At 50.7% G+C, this 16349-nt stretch overlaps 1 protein-coding gene across 9 annotated transcripts in view; it reads left to right on the top strand.

Annotated features, from left to right (window-relative positions):
• The window catches only part of PTPRN2 (protein tyrosine phosphatase receptor type N2), a 1079664-nt gene that overhangs the window by 439999 nt on the left and 623316 nt on the right, over positions 1-16349 (top strand). For all 9 annotated transcript variants that reach the window (XM_034965368.3, XM_055115580.2, XM_034965369.3 and 6 more), the window contains 3 exons: positions 1230-1451; positions 3050-3090; positions 5698-6080. In XM_034965368.3, coding sequence (XP_034821259.1) covers positions 1230-1451; positions 3050-3090; positions 5698-6080 — 646 coding nt within the window. The remainder of the gene's footprint in view (positions 1-1229; positions 1452-3049; positions 3091-5697; positions 6081-16349) is intronic.

Here is a 16349-nt window from a genome sequence, read left to right as displayed (position 1 = left end):
GGTGTCTGGTGGCCTCTGCGCTCCTGGGACCCTTTCCATTCTCGTGTGTGGAGCGTGTCTTCCCCCCGCCCCACCCCCGCTGCTTTCCAGGGATCTTCTCCATCTCTGACTTGCAGCAGCTCAGCTGAAGTCATGGCGTGGTTCTCCTTGCATTTTATTATCGTGGAACTTAGTGACTGTCTTGAGTCCCTGAGTGACGATCCTTCCCAGATTTGAGAGACTCGTGGGCTTTCTTTCAGGTGTTTCTGGTCCCTTTCCCGCCCCCCGTGGCCTCCTGAGTCCGACGGCTTGGATGCCCCAGGGGTTACTGAGGTTCTGCGGAACGTCTCCCATTCTGTTCTTCCAACGATGATCGCTTCTATGATCTGTCTTCAGATTCACAAACCATTTCTTCCGTTATGTCCACCCGTAATGGACATAAATTTTAAATTTCAGACGCCGTGCTCTTCACTTACAGAATGTGTGTTGGATTCTGTTTTAATTTCCCCACTCTGCTGAGCAGCGGGTGCACACCTCTCTCCGTGGTTATGGCAGCTCCACAAATGGCCTTGTCTCCTCGCTCTAATCATCGACTGCCCTATTCTCAGTTTCGGGTTCTGTTTTTCTGCCTCCTCCTGCATCTGTTGCTGCTTGTGTGAAGTGGGGGCCTAGACCCTGCCACCTTCCTTTAAGGGGCTTTTCCGGCAGCAGTCACTTTCTTGAACGAGGCTTTGACCCTGTGTGGCTGTGTTTAGATGTAATTAGAGTTGGTCCATGCCGGGCAGGGTGTGCCGGGCAGGGTGTGCCGGGCAGGGTGTCCTGGGCAGGGCGCTGCCCTTGCCAGGCATTGTTTCTCCTTCTGCCAAGTGAGGGGGACACAGCTCATCCCGTTCTTTTATCCTCTGGAGGACATGGTGAAGTTGCCTAGCCCGTCTCTCTTCCTGGCTTGGTCATTCCAGTGTTTTCTGGAAGCTGTGCTTTCCATCCTCCTGAGCGCGTGGATGAGTCTGTCCTTCCATTCTATGGGTTTTCCACCTCTGGGGAACTGAACTAGTGATGGCCACAGGGTCAGGTGGATTTGAGATTCAAGTCCAATATCCCAATCTTCTCTGAGCACTGGCCTGTGCCTGGCCCTAGGTGGCCACTGCCTTGGGATGCCGCAGATGCCCACCACACCCCTGTGGTCTGGAGGCCCTCGCCTTTGCATTTGTCCACCCACAACGTCCTCGTGTTTGTGTGTGTGCCCCTAGGAGCACGGATTCACACCCTCCTGAAGGACCTGCAGAGGCAGCCGGCTGAGGTGAGGGGCCTGAGTGACCTGGAGCTGGACGGCATGGCCGAGCTGATGGCTGGCCTGATGCAAGGCGTGGACCATGGAGTAGCTCGAGGCAGCCCTGGGAGAGCGGCCCTGGGAGAGTCTGGAGAACAGGCGGATGGCCCCAAGGCCACCCTCCGTGGAGACAGCTTTCCAGGTGACTCCAGCGCCATGGGTGCCCACGCCCAGGGGTGCTGCGGGGAGGGGAGGCCTCAGGGCTGTGCAGAGACCGCTGGCTCACCAAGTGCAATGTGGGCTTTCTGCTGGGGAGATGGGGATCTGTATTAATGATTTTTATCTGTTTGAACTTTTGCCTCTAAAAGCTTTCTTAACAGACTAAGCCTACCAGAGCAATTATGTTGAATGGCAAATTGCTCTCTGCGAGGAGGTTTCACTCCTCCATGCTGAGGCTGAGTCGGGAAAACAGGCGTGATGGGAAGTGTTGTGTTTGGACTGTGTACCGGTGAATATTGTCAAATATTTGAATAGCAGAGTGAGAGGGGATCATTCAAATGTCTGCTTGGGGCGTGCATTGGTCCTCTGAGGCTGCTGGGGAAGCAGAAGGCAGCCCCTCAGCACCCCTACCCCGGCAGGCATCCGGAGCCCTGTGGAGGCCCCATGGGTCAGCCAGGACTTCTGCAGCCTGATGGCTTCTCACAGTGTGGAGCTGCAAGAAAGCACCTAGCTCAGCTCCCCACACATGGCAGGCCCACAAGTACATGCTGAAAACCAAATGACAGACGTGCACCTCTCTCTGCACAGGTGCAGAGGGGGCCTTGCTGGAAGCTGGAAGCCTGACTTGGCTGACGGGCAGGGTGCAGGGGAGTAGTGGAACTGTACCCCGGGAGGGCCTGTGTTAGGTGGTCGCCCAGTGGTTGAAGGAATCGGGACCCGCACCAGGGCTAGGAGGGATGCAAGAGGCCCTGGTGTGCGTGCTGTCTCCAGGGGCACTGTTCAGGTGCCATGAGTCACGCACCTTTGGGCCCTGGAAGTAGGATATTAATTTATTTATTTATTATTTTATTTTATTTTTTGAGATGGAGTCTCTCTCTGTCACCCAGGCTGGAGTGCGGTGACGTGATCTCGGCTCACTGCAACCTTTGCCTCCCGGGTTCAAGTGATTCTCATGCCTCAGCCTCCCAAGTAGCTGGGATTACAGATGTGCACTACCACGCCCAGCTAATTTTTTGTATTTTTAGTAGAGACGGGGTTTCGCCTGTTGGCCAGGCTGATCTCCAATTCCTGACCTCATGATCCGCCCACCTTGGCCTCCCAAAGTGCTGGGATTACAGGCGTGAGCCACCGCGCCCAGCCGGGGTACCTATTTAGAGAGAAAAGCTGACCACAGTGAAGTAACCTAAGTCAGTGGATTCTGAAGCCATCTTAATTGTGAGGTGGTTTTGGCGAAGGCTTCACTTTGCTTTTTCATGACGTGAACTGCTCGGTACGATGGGTTTTTTTTTTGCCGTGAGTTAACTTTGTCGATCACGTGAGACCCCCAGAGCTGGGTGAGGTCATTGTGGCTGCCTTCACGTCTACCATTTAGCTCCTCAGTCCCGTCCGCTCTTGCGAAGTTTATAGAATGCCATTTTGTGCTATAAACAGAAAACGTTTACTCTATGGCAGGACTTAGGCCAGCGTCATCACACCTCACCTTTCGTATGGAGGGGTCTGCAGGGTCACCCTTTTTATGTCTGTGGCACCCTGTGATGACATTCTTGATGAGGGTCTTGGTAACACTGGTGTCTTTTACAGATGACGGAGTGCAGGACGACGATGATAGACTTTACCAAGAGGTAAGATGACGTCTCTGGTGTTTGTTTCATGTTAAATGTGGAAGTTGGTGATCTTTTTGTTCATGGTGTGGGAACATTTATGAAATACAAAAGTTTTTTTTCCCAGAAAATTATGGAGAAACCCCTCATAATCTCCAAATTGAAAAACAGTATAAAGAGAACATACAAAAGTGTGTATATTTGGATACGAAATATCTCTTTTCAAATTATAACCTAATTTATCCATGGTAGAAATATGAAAGTCGTGGTAAATGCAAAGAAGAAAATTAATATTTCCTGGAATTTCCCAGCCAGGATTATCACTCGGCAGCCTGTGCCCACTTTGCACATTTGATGCCTCCTGCATGTGTGGATTCCTGAGGGGTTCAGCTCACTCACACCTGGCTGTCCCGTGTGGCACCTCTGGCCACATGTGGCCATCTAAACCTACATTTAAATTGAATAAAACTAAATAAATGAAAGATGCAGTGCCTTGGCCGCACTGGGTTCAGGTCGGCGGCATGTTAGTCGCATGTGGCTCAGGGCCAAGGCGCTGGATGCCACAGGAAGAGGACGGTCCACCATCCCAGAGCCCCCGTGGGCACTGCTGCTCTGGAGGCAGTCAGAAGAAGGGCCCAGTCGCAGGTGATGTCCACGAGCTAGACGCTGGCCTTCCCTGTTAAGTCTTTTAGCCTCTTAGTTTCTCTCCCTTTAAGAACCTTTGGTCGTGAATACAAGGCCGAAGGATGAAGAACCGTCCTAAGCAACAGCAGTGACATTGCATGGTTCTGGGAAACCCAGTCTTGGGGGTGGAGAAAGAAGAGTCTTTGGTTAGTCATTCTCTCCTCAGATTCTCTTACTGGTTTGTGGTTCCATGCCTGTTGGCAAGTGCAGGAAGAAAACATCAGCAGTTCTGGTTTTGAATATCCATCAGAAATGATGGGACCTGCTGTCTGAGCTGTGGAGGGAGAAGTGGGGCTGAGAAACACATTTCCTAATTTAGGGAGTCGGGGAGACCCAGCCCTCCCACCTGAGGGGCAGGGAGCGCTCTGGGGGCTGCCGTTGGCCGAAGACTCCCTGACTTTTAGACTACAGCCTTTTCATCCTCCATGCGTGGAATTTTGACTCAGTTCTCTGTTGTTTGGGGTGTATTTTCAAGCAATTCTGTTTCTCAAAAAGGGTATGTGAGTGTTGTATTTTCTGACTTCTTATTTATTTAAAAACATCTTTCTTTTTCTTCTCACATGAAACACAATTTAAGTGACAATATTATGCCTTTTCCTAGCTCTGTTTAGTAACGTCAACGGCTACATCCTATTGTCATTGAGGATCCAAATTTGGGCAGTGTTTTTATCACACTACTATTTTGTTTAAATTTTAAAAAATACAAAAGGAAAAGTTGTAATTTGTAGCCAAAATGGGAATAATTGCCTCTATAGTCCTTCCTTAATTTTCTTAAAAGTGTGTTTTGGCAAAGTGAGTTGTAAAGTGAATCAGATTTTCCTGTTTCCATCTAATATAATATTGAAGATATAATTTCATGGTTGGAAAAAAACCCTGCCAAGTAGACATAAGACTTTTGGCATCACATGCACCAGAAGGTGTCCGTGGGTTGCCTGGCATGTGCCAGTGGCAGGAGCAGACCTGGTCTTTCCTAGGAAGCAGTGTAGGGTGCCTGGGAGGGCAGTGCGGCCCAGGGGTGGAGATCATGTCTTTGATGGCCCTTAGACCTGAGTTCCAATTCTGGATCTGATAATCATGACTTTTGTGATCTGGTACCAATAATTTGATATTTAACCTCTGTAAACTCCAGAGTCTATAAATTAAAGGTGAAACTCACCCTTTATTTATGGGGTTGGAGTAGTAATTACATGAGAACCCACACAAAGCAAATCTGTACCCGGTGCATAGTCAGCAGAGGTGCCAGGGGGTTCCGAGGGATGGCTTGTCCAGGAAAAGGGGATCCGGCTGGGAGAGTGTAGCCCGTGTGAGGACCACAGATCCCTCAGGTATCGTTAGAATCAATTACACATCCCTGTGATGTGCCCACTCATGGGTTAATCGCTTTGTGCCTCCGTCTCCCCTTCTGTGAACTGGGGTTACTGAGGGTGCCCCACCCACAGGCTTACGTGAGGACTCAGTGTGTTCATGCAGATAACGCATTTAGTACAGTGCCTTTGTGTGCTGGAAGAGCTCAGTCGATGCAAATTTGTTATTATTATTATTATTATTATTATTATTATTTAGTGTCCATTGCTTCTAGAGGGCTGGGGTGGGATCTTGATATTGCACAGTTTATTTTTAAAAATATCAATGCCAAAGACCTACACAAACTCTACAAAATCTGATTCTTCAGAGAGGTGTGTGTGTGAGCATGTGTGTGAGAGGGAGCGGGAGGGAGGAGAAAACAGCACGTAAGTGATTCGGATACCCAGCACCCTCACACCCCATGCTCGGCTAGACATCATTCTAAATATAGACTGCACACACTTCGCCTTCCTCCCACACTCTCCTTCCAGGCTGCCCATGTCATCCCCACAGTGACTCTGTCCCGGGCAGCCCTTGATTGCATGTGTCACATCAGCATTCCTTTCGCAGACGTCCCTCACGGAATGTCCTCTCTGTCAGGTCCATCGTCTGAGTGCCACACTCGGGGGCCTCCTGCAGGACCACGGGTCTCGACTCTTACCTGGAGCCCTCCCCTTTGCAAAGCCCCTCGACATGGAGAGGAAGAAATCCGAGCACCCTGAGGCTTCCCTGTCTTCAGAAGAGGAGACTGCCGGAGTGGAGAACGTCAAGAGCCAGACGTATTCCAAAGATCTGCTGGGGCAGCAGCCGCATTCGGAGCCCGGGGCCGTTGCGTTTGGGGAGCTCCAAAACCAGATGCCTGGGCCCTCGAAGGAGGAGCAGAGCCTTCCAGCGGGTGCTCAGGAGGCCCTCGGCGACGGCCTGCAATTGGAGGTCAAGCCTTCCGAGGAAGAGGCGCGGGGCTACATCGTGACAGACAGAGAGTGAGTAGCAGCCCTGGCTCAGGTCCTGTGCGCCGAGGGAGGGCTTGTCCAGCAGGCTGGAGGTGGGGCGCCTCCTTGCTGTGGCGGATGCATACGCTTTTAAGTGTCTTCAACTGAATAATGGGGTGCAGGCATCCCTGGAGTCTCCGGCGCGGAGGGCAGCCGGGTGCCTGGCCAGTGGCTCCTCCTGGTGCTTCTGAGCTGGGCTCCAGAGCTTGAGAGCCGTTCTCTGAAGGGCATCAAACAAAACCAAACCAAGCAAATCCCTTCCTGGGTTTTTGGTCCTGACTGGTCACCTGCGGGCCGCGCCTCTCTGCGGGTCAGAATCACCTTCAGCGGCGGCCAGGCAGGGTGGGGTCTCGGGGCAGGTAAGTGTACAGCAAAGCCTGAGCACGGCCCGCGCAGGAATGCGGGATGGGACGCGGCCCTGGAAACTGCTGCACCCCGGACTCCTCCTGCCTGTTAGGAAGGACTCCAGGTGCTTTATCTGTTTTGCACCAAAGTGGCCCAAATATCCTGGCGTAGGCGCCCTTCAGAGGGAAGAAGGGGCTTCACAGCAGCGAGCCTCTTTCCCCGCCCTCATGTCGATCTGAACTTAACGAGTCTCAGAATTCAGACATCACGGGCCCAGCAAGGCACAGGTGGCTGGCCCGTTCTCAGGTCACCCCGTTAATGAATCTGACATTTGATGCTTTGCTTTGTACAAGTTTTGTGTTTTCTTCAAGTGATAGAAGTGGTGTTTCAAAGAGAAGGACGTGTCTGCCTGGCTGTACACACACCCACACATTTGTATGTGTGTGTATATGAGTGTATGTTGGGTAGGGGTGTGTGTGTGTGTATGAGCGTGTATGTTGGGTAGATGTGTGTGTATCTGCGTACGCATGTGTGTGTATATGAGTGTGTGTTGGGTAGATGTGTATGTGTGTATGTGCGTGTGTGTATATAAGTGTATGTTGGGTAAATGTGTATCTGTGCGTATGTATATGAATGTGTGTTGGGTAGATGTGTGTGTATCTGTGTGTGTATATGAGTGTGTATGTTGGGTAGATGTGTATCTGCATCTGTGTATATGAGTATGTCGGGTAGACGTGTATCTGTGCATATGCATGTGTGTATATGAGTGTGTTGGATAGATGTCTGTGTATGCGTGTGTGTGTATATGAGTGTACGTTGGGTAAATGTGTGTGCATCTGTATGTGCATGTGTGTGCGTGTGTGTATGCGAGCGTGTGTTGTGTCGATATGTTTGTGCATATGCATGTGTATGAGTGTGTGTCGGGTAGATGTGTATCGGTTTGTGCTTATTTGCATGTGTGTGTATGAGTATGTCGGGTAGATGTGTATCAGTTTGTGCGTGTGTGTGTGTATGAGTGTGTATGTCGGGTAGCTGTGTTATTGGTATGATGTGCATCTGTTCGGGTATTTCGTTGTGTGTGTGCGTGTGTGTGTATATGTGTGTGTGTTTGGTAGATGTGTATCTGTGTATGTACGTGTGTGTGTATGAGTGTGTGTTGGATAGGTGTGTGTATCTGTGCATATGTGCGTGTGTGTGTATGTCAGATAGATGTGTATTGGTTTGTGCATATTTGTGTGTGTATGAGTGTATATGTCATATAGATGTGTATCTGTGCATATTTACGTGTGTGAGTGTGTGTGTTGGGTAGATGTTTATCTGTGCGTATTTGCATGTGTGTGTATGTGTGTCGGGTAGATGTGTATTGGTTTGTGTATATGCCCATGTGTGTGTATGAGTGTGTATGTCAGGTAGATGTGTATCAGTTTGTGGGTATTTGCGTGTGTGTGTGTTGGGTAGATGTGTGTATTTGCGTATTTGCATGTGTGTGTATGAGTGTGTATGTCGGGTAGATGTGTATCGGTTTGTGTGTATTTGCATGTGTGTGTATGAGTGTGTATGTCGGGTAGATGTGTATCGGTTTGTGCATAAGTGCATGTGTGTGTATGAGTGTGTTGGGTAGATGTGTATCTGTGCATATTTGCATGTGTGTATGAGTGTGTTGGGTAGATGTGTATCTGTGCATATTTGCATGTGTGTATGAGTGTGTGTGTCGGGTAGATGTGTATCGGTTTGTGTGTATGTGCATGTGTGTATGAGTGTGTATGTCGGGTAGATGTGTATCGGTTTGTGTGTATGTTCGTGTGTGTGTATGAGTGTGTATGTCGGGTAGCTGTGTATCAGTTTGTATGTACGTGTGTGTGTATGAGTGTGTGTGTCGGGTAGATGTGTATTGGTTTGTGCGTATGTGCATGAGTGTGTATGTCAGGTAGATGTGTATTGGTTTGTGTGTATAAGTGTGTGTGTATGAGTGCGTGTGTCAGGTAGATGTGTTTCGGTTTGTGTGTATGTTCGTGTGTGTGTGTGTTGGGTAGATGTGTATTGGTTTGTATATACGTGTGTGTATGAGTGTGTATGTGGGGTAGATGTGTATTGGTTATGATGTGCATCTGTTCAGGTATTTGTATCTATGCATATTTGTGTGTGTATGTATGTGTGTTTGTTGGGTGTGTGTGTATGTACGTGTGTGTATGAGTGTGTATGTCAGGTAGATGTGTATTGGTATGATGTGCATCTGTTCGGGTATTTCTTTGTGTGTATCTGTGTGTATGTGCGTATGAGTGTGTGGTAGATGTGTATCTGTGCATATGTGCGTGTGTATGAGTGTGTGTGTTGGGCAGGTGTGTGTCTGTATGTACGTGTGTGTATAAGTGTGTGTATATGAGTATGTCAGGTAGTGTGTCGATTTCTGCATATGTGTGTTTGTGTATATGTGTGTGTTGGGTAGATGTGTATCAGTTTGTGCATATGCATGTGTGTGTATGAGTGTGTATGAGTGTGTGTCGGTAGATGTGTATCAGTTTGTGCGTATATGCATGCATGTATATGAGTGTGTGTTGGGTAGATGTGTGTGTATGTGTGTGTGTTGGGTAGATGAGTATTGGTTTGTGCATATGTGCATGTATGTATATGAGTGTGTATGTCAGGTAGATGTGTATTGGTTTGTGCGTATGTGCATGTGTGTATATGAGTGTGTGTGTGTTGGGTAGGTGTGTGTATCTGTATGTACGTGTGTGTGTATGAGTCAGGTAGATGTGTATTGGTTTGTGCATATGTGCATATGAGTGTGTATGTAGGGTAGATGTGTATTGGTTTGTGCATATGTGCATGTGTGTATATGAGTGTATGTGGGGTAGATGTGTGTATCTATGTACGTGTGTGTGTATGAGTGTGTGTGTCGGGTAGAAGTTTGTGCATGTGTGTATATGAGTGTGTGTGTTGGGTAGATGTGTGTTTATCTGTATGTACGTGTGTGTGTATGAGTCGGGTAGATGTGTATTGGTTTGTGCATATGTGCATGTGTGTATATGAGTGTATGTTGGGTAGATGTGTGTATCTGTATGTACGTGTGTGTATGAGTGTGTGTGTCGGGTAGAAGTGTGCATATGTGCATGTGTGTGTATGAGTGTGTGTCAGGTAGAAGTTTGTGCATATGTGCATGTGTGTATATGAGTGTGTGTTGGGTAGATGTGTATCTGTACGTGTGTGTGTATGAGTGTGTATGAGTGTGTGTGTGGGGTAGAAGTGTGCATATGTGCATGTGTGTATATGAGTGTGTGTGTCGGGTAGAAGTGTGCATATGTGCATGTGTGTATATGAGTGTGTGTCGGGTAGATGTGTATCAGTATGATGTGCGTCTGTTCGGGTATTTCTTCCTTGGTGAAGAAGTCCCTCTTATTTTGAGGATCATTCGCATTGGAGGTGGGAGCTGCATGACAGCTAGAACCCATCTGTCCTGCGGGCTCTGCGAGCCTCCCAGTGCTCGGGCTGGTGCTGTCGCTGTGCTGGAGATGCTACATTTCATCAGGGAGAATTAGCTGTATCATAATTGGGCAGAAATATTTTATCTTGAGCTCAAACCGCAGAGTGTGTATCAAAGCCAAATTAAAATTTAAGATGATTTTCAGCTGTAGGTGATTATCTTAGCTGTATCTTTAGGTAAGTTGTAAGCAGCAGAAACTTGAAGCTTACACTAAAATATGGACTCCATTTTCTCAAGACTGCTTTACATAAGTCAGGATGAGCTTTCCCGTTTCCAGGCTCTTTGCTTGGAGGAGGCGTCATCCCACGTGTCTGTCTGTGCCCTTGCTCTCCTGTTTGTAGAGTCAGGAACTTCTCATGGCTGTTCATTTCTTTGCTCTCAAGCCCAGTGGAGAATCACAGGCAGGCCCTAAGTGATGTGTTCTGAGGCTGCGTGTCTGCACCAGCAGAGCCAAGGGGAGGCGCCTGCCTCAGCACTGGGTGACGCAGACCATTATCATGACCGATTCCTATGGATGGTCAAACGCCCTGTGCTGTGGACGTCTCCCTCCCTAGGAAACACTGCTTTGTGTGTGGTGTGGGTGTTATGTGATGTGTGTGTGGTAATGTAGTGATGTGTGGTGTGTGTTGCATGTGGTATGTGTTGCATGTGTGTTGTGTGTAGTGTGTGGTGTGTGTGGTGTGTAGTATGTTGCATGGTGTGTGTGTTTGTGTGCTGTGTGTTGTGTGGTGTGGTGCACAGTGTGTTGTATATGTGGTGTGTGTGGTGCATAGTGTGTTGCATTGGTGTGGTGTGTGGTATGTAGTATGCTGCATGGTGTGGTATGTGTTGCATGTCTGTTGTGTGTAGTGTGTGGTGTGTGTTGTTTGTGTGTGGTGTGCTGTGTGGTGTTATGTGTAGTGCGTGGTGTACAGTATGTGTGTAGTGTGTGGTGTGCTGTGTGGTTTATGTGTTGTGTGTGGTGTGTAGTGTGTGGTGTCTGTTGTGTGTCGTGTGTGGTGTGCTGTGTGGCTTATCTGTTTGTGGTGTGTAGTGTGTGGCGTGGTATGTGTTGTATGTGTGTGGTGTGTAGTGTATGTGTGTAGTGTGTGGTGTGCTGTGTGGTTTATGTTGTGTGTGGTGTGTAGTGTGTGGTGTCTGTTGTGTGTCGTGTGTGGTGTGCTGTGTGGCTTATCTGTTTGTGGTGTGTAGTGTGTGGCGTGGTATGTGTTGTATGTGTGTGGTGTGTAGTGTATGTGTGTAGTGTGTGGTGTGCTGTGTGGTTTATGTGTTGTGTGTGTAGTGTGTGGCATGGTGTGTATTGTATTTGTGTGTGTGCATGGTGCACAGTGTGTTGTATATGTGGTGTGTGTGGCACATAGTGTGTTGCATGGTGTGGTGTGTGTTGTAGGTGTGGTGTGGGGTATGTTGTGTGTGTGTGTGTGTATTTGGTTGCCTGTGTCTCCTCACTCTGTGCTGGAGCCCTCTTTTCTCCCGAAGGCCCCCATGTTGTGTTCGTGTATACTGTGTGTTTCCCTGCAGGTGTCCTGGGGACTTGAGCCACCCTTGCAGGGGGACGGCCGCCCATCCCTCCCCCGGGGTAGGAGAGTGCCCCAGAGAACCAGTGATCTGGTCATTTTAAGGGCTTTCCAAATGGACACCGAGGTGTTCACCCGGAGAGCAGGAGGCCGGTGTGGTTTGCTAGGGAACCTTCAGAGCCGACAATCCTGTGCCATTGCTGCTAATGGGCTCACCCTGGAGGGAAGGACAGGAGGGCCCCTGTCTGCAGCAGCCTCGCACTTTCTGGGGAAGGAGACCTATCACATTGGGTCATTTCCTGTCTGTGCTTGTGACTTTCCAGTAGAAAAAAGCTAGGGCTTTTCTTTGCATTCGAGTTTATTTTCTTGTAGTGGGTTTGCCGGCCATGCCTTTTGGACTGGAATATTTACCTCCTACGAGCAGTGGGTTAAAGAAAAAAAAAATCATCATGTTATCTTGGCTGACTTCTTTTCTTTTCCTTTGCGACTTCAACTGGTTGGAAGCTATCTGGTGAAGACAGCACAGATTTTTGTCAGCAATTTGTACTGCTTGGGCAAGGTGTGATGCACTAGGTGAGGTCTCCTCTCTTCTTGCAAAGAGATTGAGGTTTTTGCCCTATTATCAGACTAATAATTTGTGATTCTCTTGGGCAAGTTTTCACCAGATTTCAGCTTAAACCTTAACAGATCAGCTATTAATTTCCAAGACACAGATGGCATTCTTTAAAAAAGGGGGACTTTTGTACATTTGGTTGTCCCACAGAAAGGAGAGGAATGTGGTTTAGAACTCGGTGTCACCTCAGCATCCACATGCTCTTGGTGCTGAGGTTCAGATGGGAGGATGGTAGGGCTCGGCTTTTCCAGGCATGATTTTCTCTCTCACATTTTCTGATGGACAGAGTAATCCTTTGCCATTTACATTTTTATCCTTTTTACAAACTAGAGGGATTCTTGAAGACTGGACGAAGGGCAGGACAGCCGCCCCAGTCCTCCAAGGACAACTTTAAAATGATTTCATGTTAGGTTTCCAGAAGGAATCACAGGACGGACACCAGGTATAGGGAGGAGGGAGCCCCTTACCTCTCAGCAAAGAGGAACCTGCCTTCTAAATCCAGAGGCAAGAGCTTCAGAGACCACGGCTCACACACACATGCCTCTCTCTGCCTACCCCAGACCCCGCTGGATTGGGATGTATTCTGCGGAACGACCACGCTGAGCCAGTGAGGTGGATTTTGGGGAAGTGAAACCTGTAGTCAGGAAAACATGGGAGCTGAGGCAGAGGCTTGAGTCTGGGGTGGCGGCCACAGTGCTGTTGGAGAAGGTGGCCTGGGCCCTTGACCCACGGAAGTCCGGCATCCAGGGTCAGGGTCCCACGGCAGCCCCGAGACCTAGAATGTGGCAAACGCCCCTGTGCTTGGGTTTCCTGGTCTCTGGAGTGGCAGCCGCAGTGTGTGGCTCCTGGACTGTGGAGAGATGAACGGGGCTCAGGTGGAGCAGAGCTTGGGCCACGTGCAGAGGATGCAGGGCGCACGCAGAGGAGGACGCAGGGCGCACGCAGGGCAGGGCACAGGTGCACGGATGAGCAGCCTCTGTCAGCAGTGGGAAGAACACAGTGTTGCTTGAAAGAGGAGGAGCCGGTGGATTTCCACGAGGGGAAGCTGGAGAGGTTGGAGCCCTGAGTCTTGCGGGGAGGCCGGCTGAGGGAAGAATGTGCAAAAAGTGGCATGGGGCGGCATTGACCTCTCCGATGCCTCTCAATGCTAACGAGGGAGACAGCTGCAGCTGAAATGTTTCCTCCTTCAAGTGTTTCTTATGACAAAACTTTCTTGCACCTCGGAGAAGGCAAGCAGCAAAATGGCAGATGGTACCGGGCCACCCTTAGGGGCTGCTGCGTGCTCACCTCTGTGGGGGTTCAGTTGGAATGTGGAATTCAGAGAGGCCAGTGAAGGCAGGGATCCGCCGGCCAGGGAGAGGAACTTTGGAACCAGAAGTCTGGAAGGAGGTGGGGGCTTCGGTCTCTCCATCTGCCACCCTCAGTGAGTGTCCTGGCCCTGCAGGTTCACCCCAGCCCCTTCCTCGGCTCACTGTGAGATGTGAAATGTGAAACCCACCGCGTGCTCAGGAACCACTGCCCGCTCTCTGGGGGCTGGTGTGGCGGAGAGGAAGTTCCGCCGCCCGCTGGCCGGGGGCTGGTGTGGCGGAGAGGAAGTTCCGCCGCCCGCTCTCCGGGGGCTGGTGTGGCGGAGAGGAAGTTCCGCCGCCCGCTGGCCGGGGGCTGGTGTGGTGGAGAGGAAGTTCCAATCCTAGTGGCTGCCCAGGAGGCCTCACCGCTCAGGAGCCCCTCAGGGGTTCAGTGAGAAGAGCGCACCACGAGAACCAGCAGGGTGTCAGGACGGGGTGCAGCCGGGGTCCGGACTGATGCTTCCTGCTCGTCCTTCCTTGTTAGAGTAAAGGAAACCCTGAGGAAGCTGAGGATGGATTCTGTGTTTCTGGCGCCAGGGCAGATTTCAGGGGTTCTGTTTTGTTCTTCAGCCTCCACGCTGTGTTGTGACTTCCTGTTCAGAAAGCGCAGTCCTCTCCTCTGCAGAGGCCCCTCCTGAGGGCGGACATGCCCTGCCTTGTCACTTGCTCCTCTTTGCTTTGTGGTCTTAAAAGAATATCTTCAGCATGATGGATTTATTATCATTTAAGAAGATTTCAGGTGGTGTGGGGTTATAGCCCCGATGGGTAAACATGTTCACGGTTGCTTGTACATTAGAAGAGAAGAAGGCGAGAAGGAGTGGCATGGGGGTGGGACAGGAAAAAGAGGAAGAAGAAGTAAACAAAAACTCTCCCAAACCTCAGCATCCCCGACAGTCCAGCCCATCCTGCTGGGAGCGGCCGTGGGAGGGACGCGAGGCAGGGGGGTGGCCGCGGGAGGGACGCGAGGCAGGGGGGTGGCCGCGGGAGGGACGCGAGGCAGGGGGGTGGCCGCGGGAGGGACGCGAGGCAGGGGGGTGGCCGCGGGAGGGACGCGAGGCAGGGGGGTGGCCGTGGTTGGGCCTGAGCCATGTCTCGCCAGCCCGGCAGCTCAGTGGGCTCTGTGCCCCACCTGGCTCCCTCCATGGCCAGCTGTCTCCCCTCCTATGGCTCCATCCATGCTGTCTCCCCTTTTCCCCTCTTCCCTTCTCCTACCCTGGTCCAGGCCGTCTGAGCCTCTTGCCTCCGCACTGCGGGGCCTTCTCTCTTGTGCACTGGCATCACGGCTCTTTCTTTCTCACCCGCCATGCACGTTGAACCCAAAGAGGACTCGACAAAACCAAATCTGGCCCCGTCACCCTCTCCTGTTGGAATCTGGCTGTGACTCCACTGGTCCTGAGATACAGACCCCAGCCCCAGCGTGGCCCAGGCTGGCCAGCAGCTCTGCAGGTGCATCTTGGGGACACTCCACCAGGCCCTCCCTCCGCCCCGGCAGCTGGGCTCCTGCAGAAGGTCCCAGCTCTGCACCTGTCCCGTCTGGGAGGCAGCTTCCTGTTCACGCCTTCTCCCCATTCAGAGAGGTCTGTCCACACCCCTCTTTCCCAAGTCTCTTTGTCACCAATTTTCCATTATGTTTCTTCAAGACTCTGAGCATCTGGCCAAACCATTGGCCATGGCCTATTAATTTGTAATAATCACACATTTGGCTATTTCTCTTTCCAAGCAAAGTAAACCAGATGTACAGCCTATAGTTCTGCCCATCGGAGAATTTCCCTTCACCGCTGTCCTTTTAGGGATGTTCCAGAAAGGGGCAGTAGTGCTGCAGTTGTCCACTAACGTGGGGGCCTGCATATCATGCAGAACCATCTGTAAACCAGGCCCAGGTCTTCCTCCGTCACCTGATTTTAGGGAACTCTCCAGGAGACTGTAGGTGCAGGCTGGGAGAGAGAAGGCAGCATAGCGGGAGTGGGGACCGTCGGCATTGGCGGCACTTCTTTATGTAACTTGTGCCTTTAGGGCCTACTTAGGCCCAGACACGTACCACTTCCATTTGATGATGGAATGCTGCTGTGCACACCCAACTTTCTGGCTTGGTGGGTCGGAAAACATTCAGTTCATGATGGGCAACCCAGGTCCCATGGTAACTTGGTGGTCCATGTCTGCACGGGATCTGAGGTCGAATCAGATTAGAGAACCAGCTCCGCCTGGGTCGGCATGGGATCTGAGGTCGAATCAGGTTAGAGAGCCCGTTCCGCCTGGGTCAGCACGGGATCTGAGATCCAATCACATTAGAGAACCAGCTCTGCCTGGGTCAGCACGCGTTCACGGCTCCTGCTGGAGGCACTTCCCGATCCTATTTGGCACACTTTTTAAAGGTGACGCTATATAGACCTTCAGTACCTAGATCTTTAGTTAGCTGCTGGCATTTAAAAAGTGTTTATAGTGAGCAGTACAGTCTCATCCTTATGCCAAAAAATAAGTTGTCAGAATACAGTGGTTTTCCTCTATTGATTTTCTGCCTGGAAGAGTCGATGGTGTGGACAGCCCCACTAGCAGTGGTCCAGGGTCGTTGGCCTGGGTGCAGCACACGAGCTCCGGGGCTGCATGGCGGTCCGCAGGAGGAAGGTTCAGTTTGGGTGCACAAAGCATCAAAACCTCCTTCTCCCAGACCCTGACATTAGACTCCTGCAGGAAGAGAGTGGGCGTGCAGGGGATCCAGGGTGGAGACAGACATGGCGTCGGTCACTGCGGCGTCGGTCACCGTGGTGTCTGTAGGATACTGTGGCGCCTGTCAGTCACCACGCGTTGGTCAGGGCACCTCCCCAGCCCGCTGTTTGCCACCCTCGAAGCATTGCTTCTCTGCATGGGGGAGGTTCCCGTGGGCTGGAAACATTTTAACTACTTTATAAGATGATTTAAATAGAATAAATTTCATGGTTTGTTTTAATGATGAACAGG

This window comes from Pan paniscus, chromosome 6 (genome assembly GCF_029289425.2).
Source record: "Pan paniscus chromosome 6, NHGRI_mPanPan1-v2.0_pri, whole genome shotgun sequence".
Taxonomy (NCBI): domain Eukaryota; kingdom Metazoa; phylum Chordata; class Mammalia; order Primates; family Hominidae; genus Pan; species Pan paniscus.
This window is presented reverse-complemented; position numbering and strand designations above follow the sequence as displayed.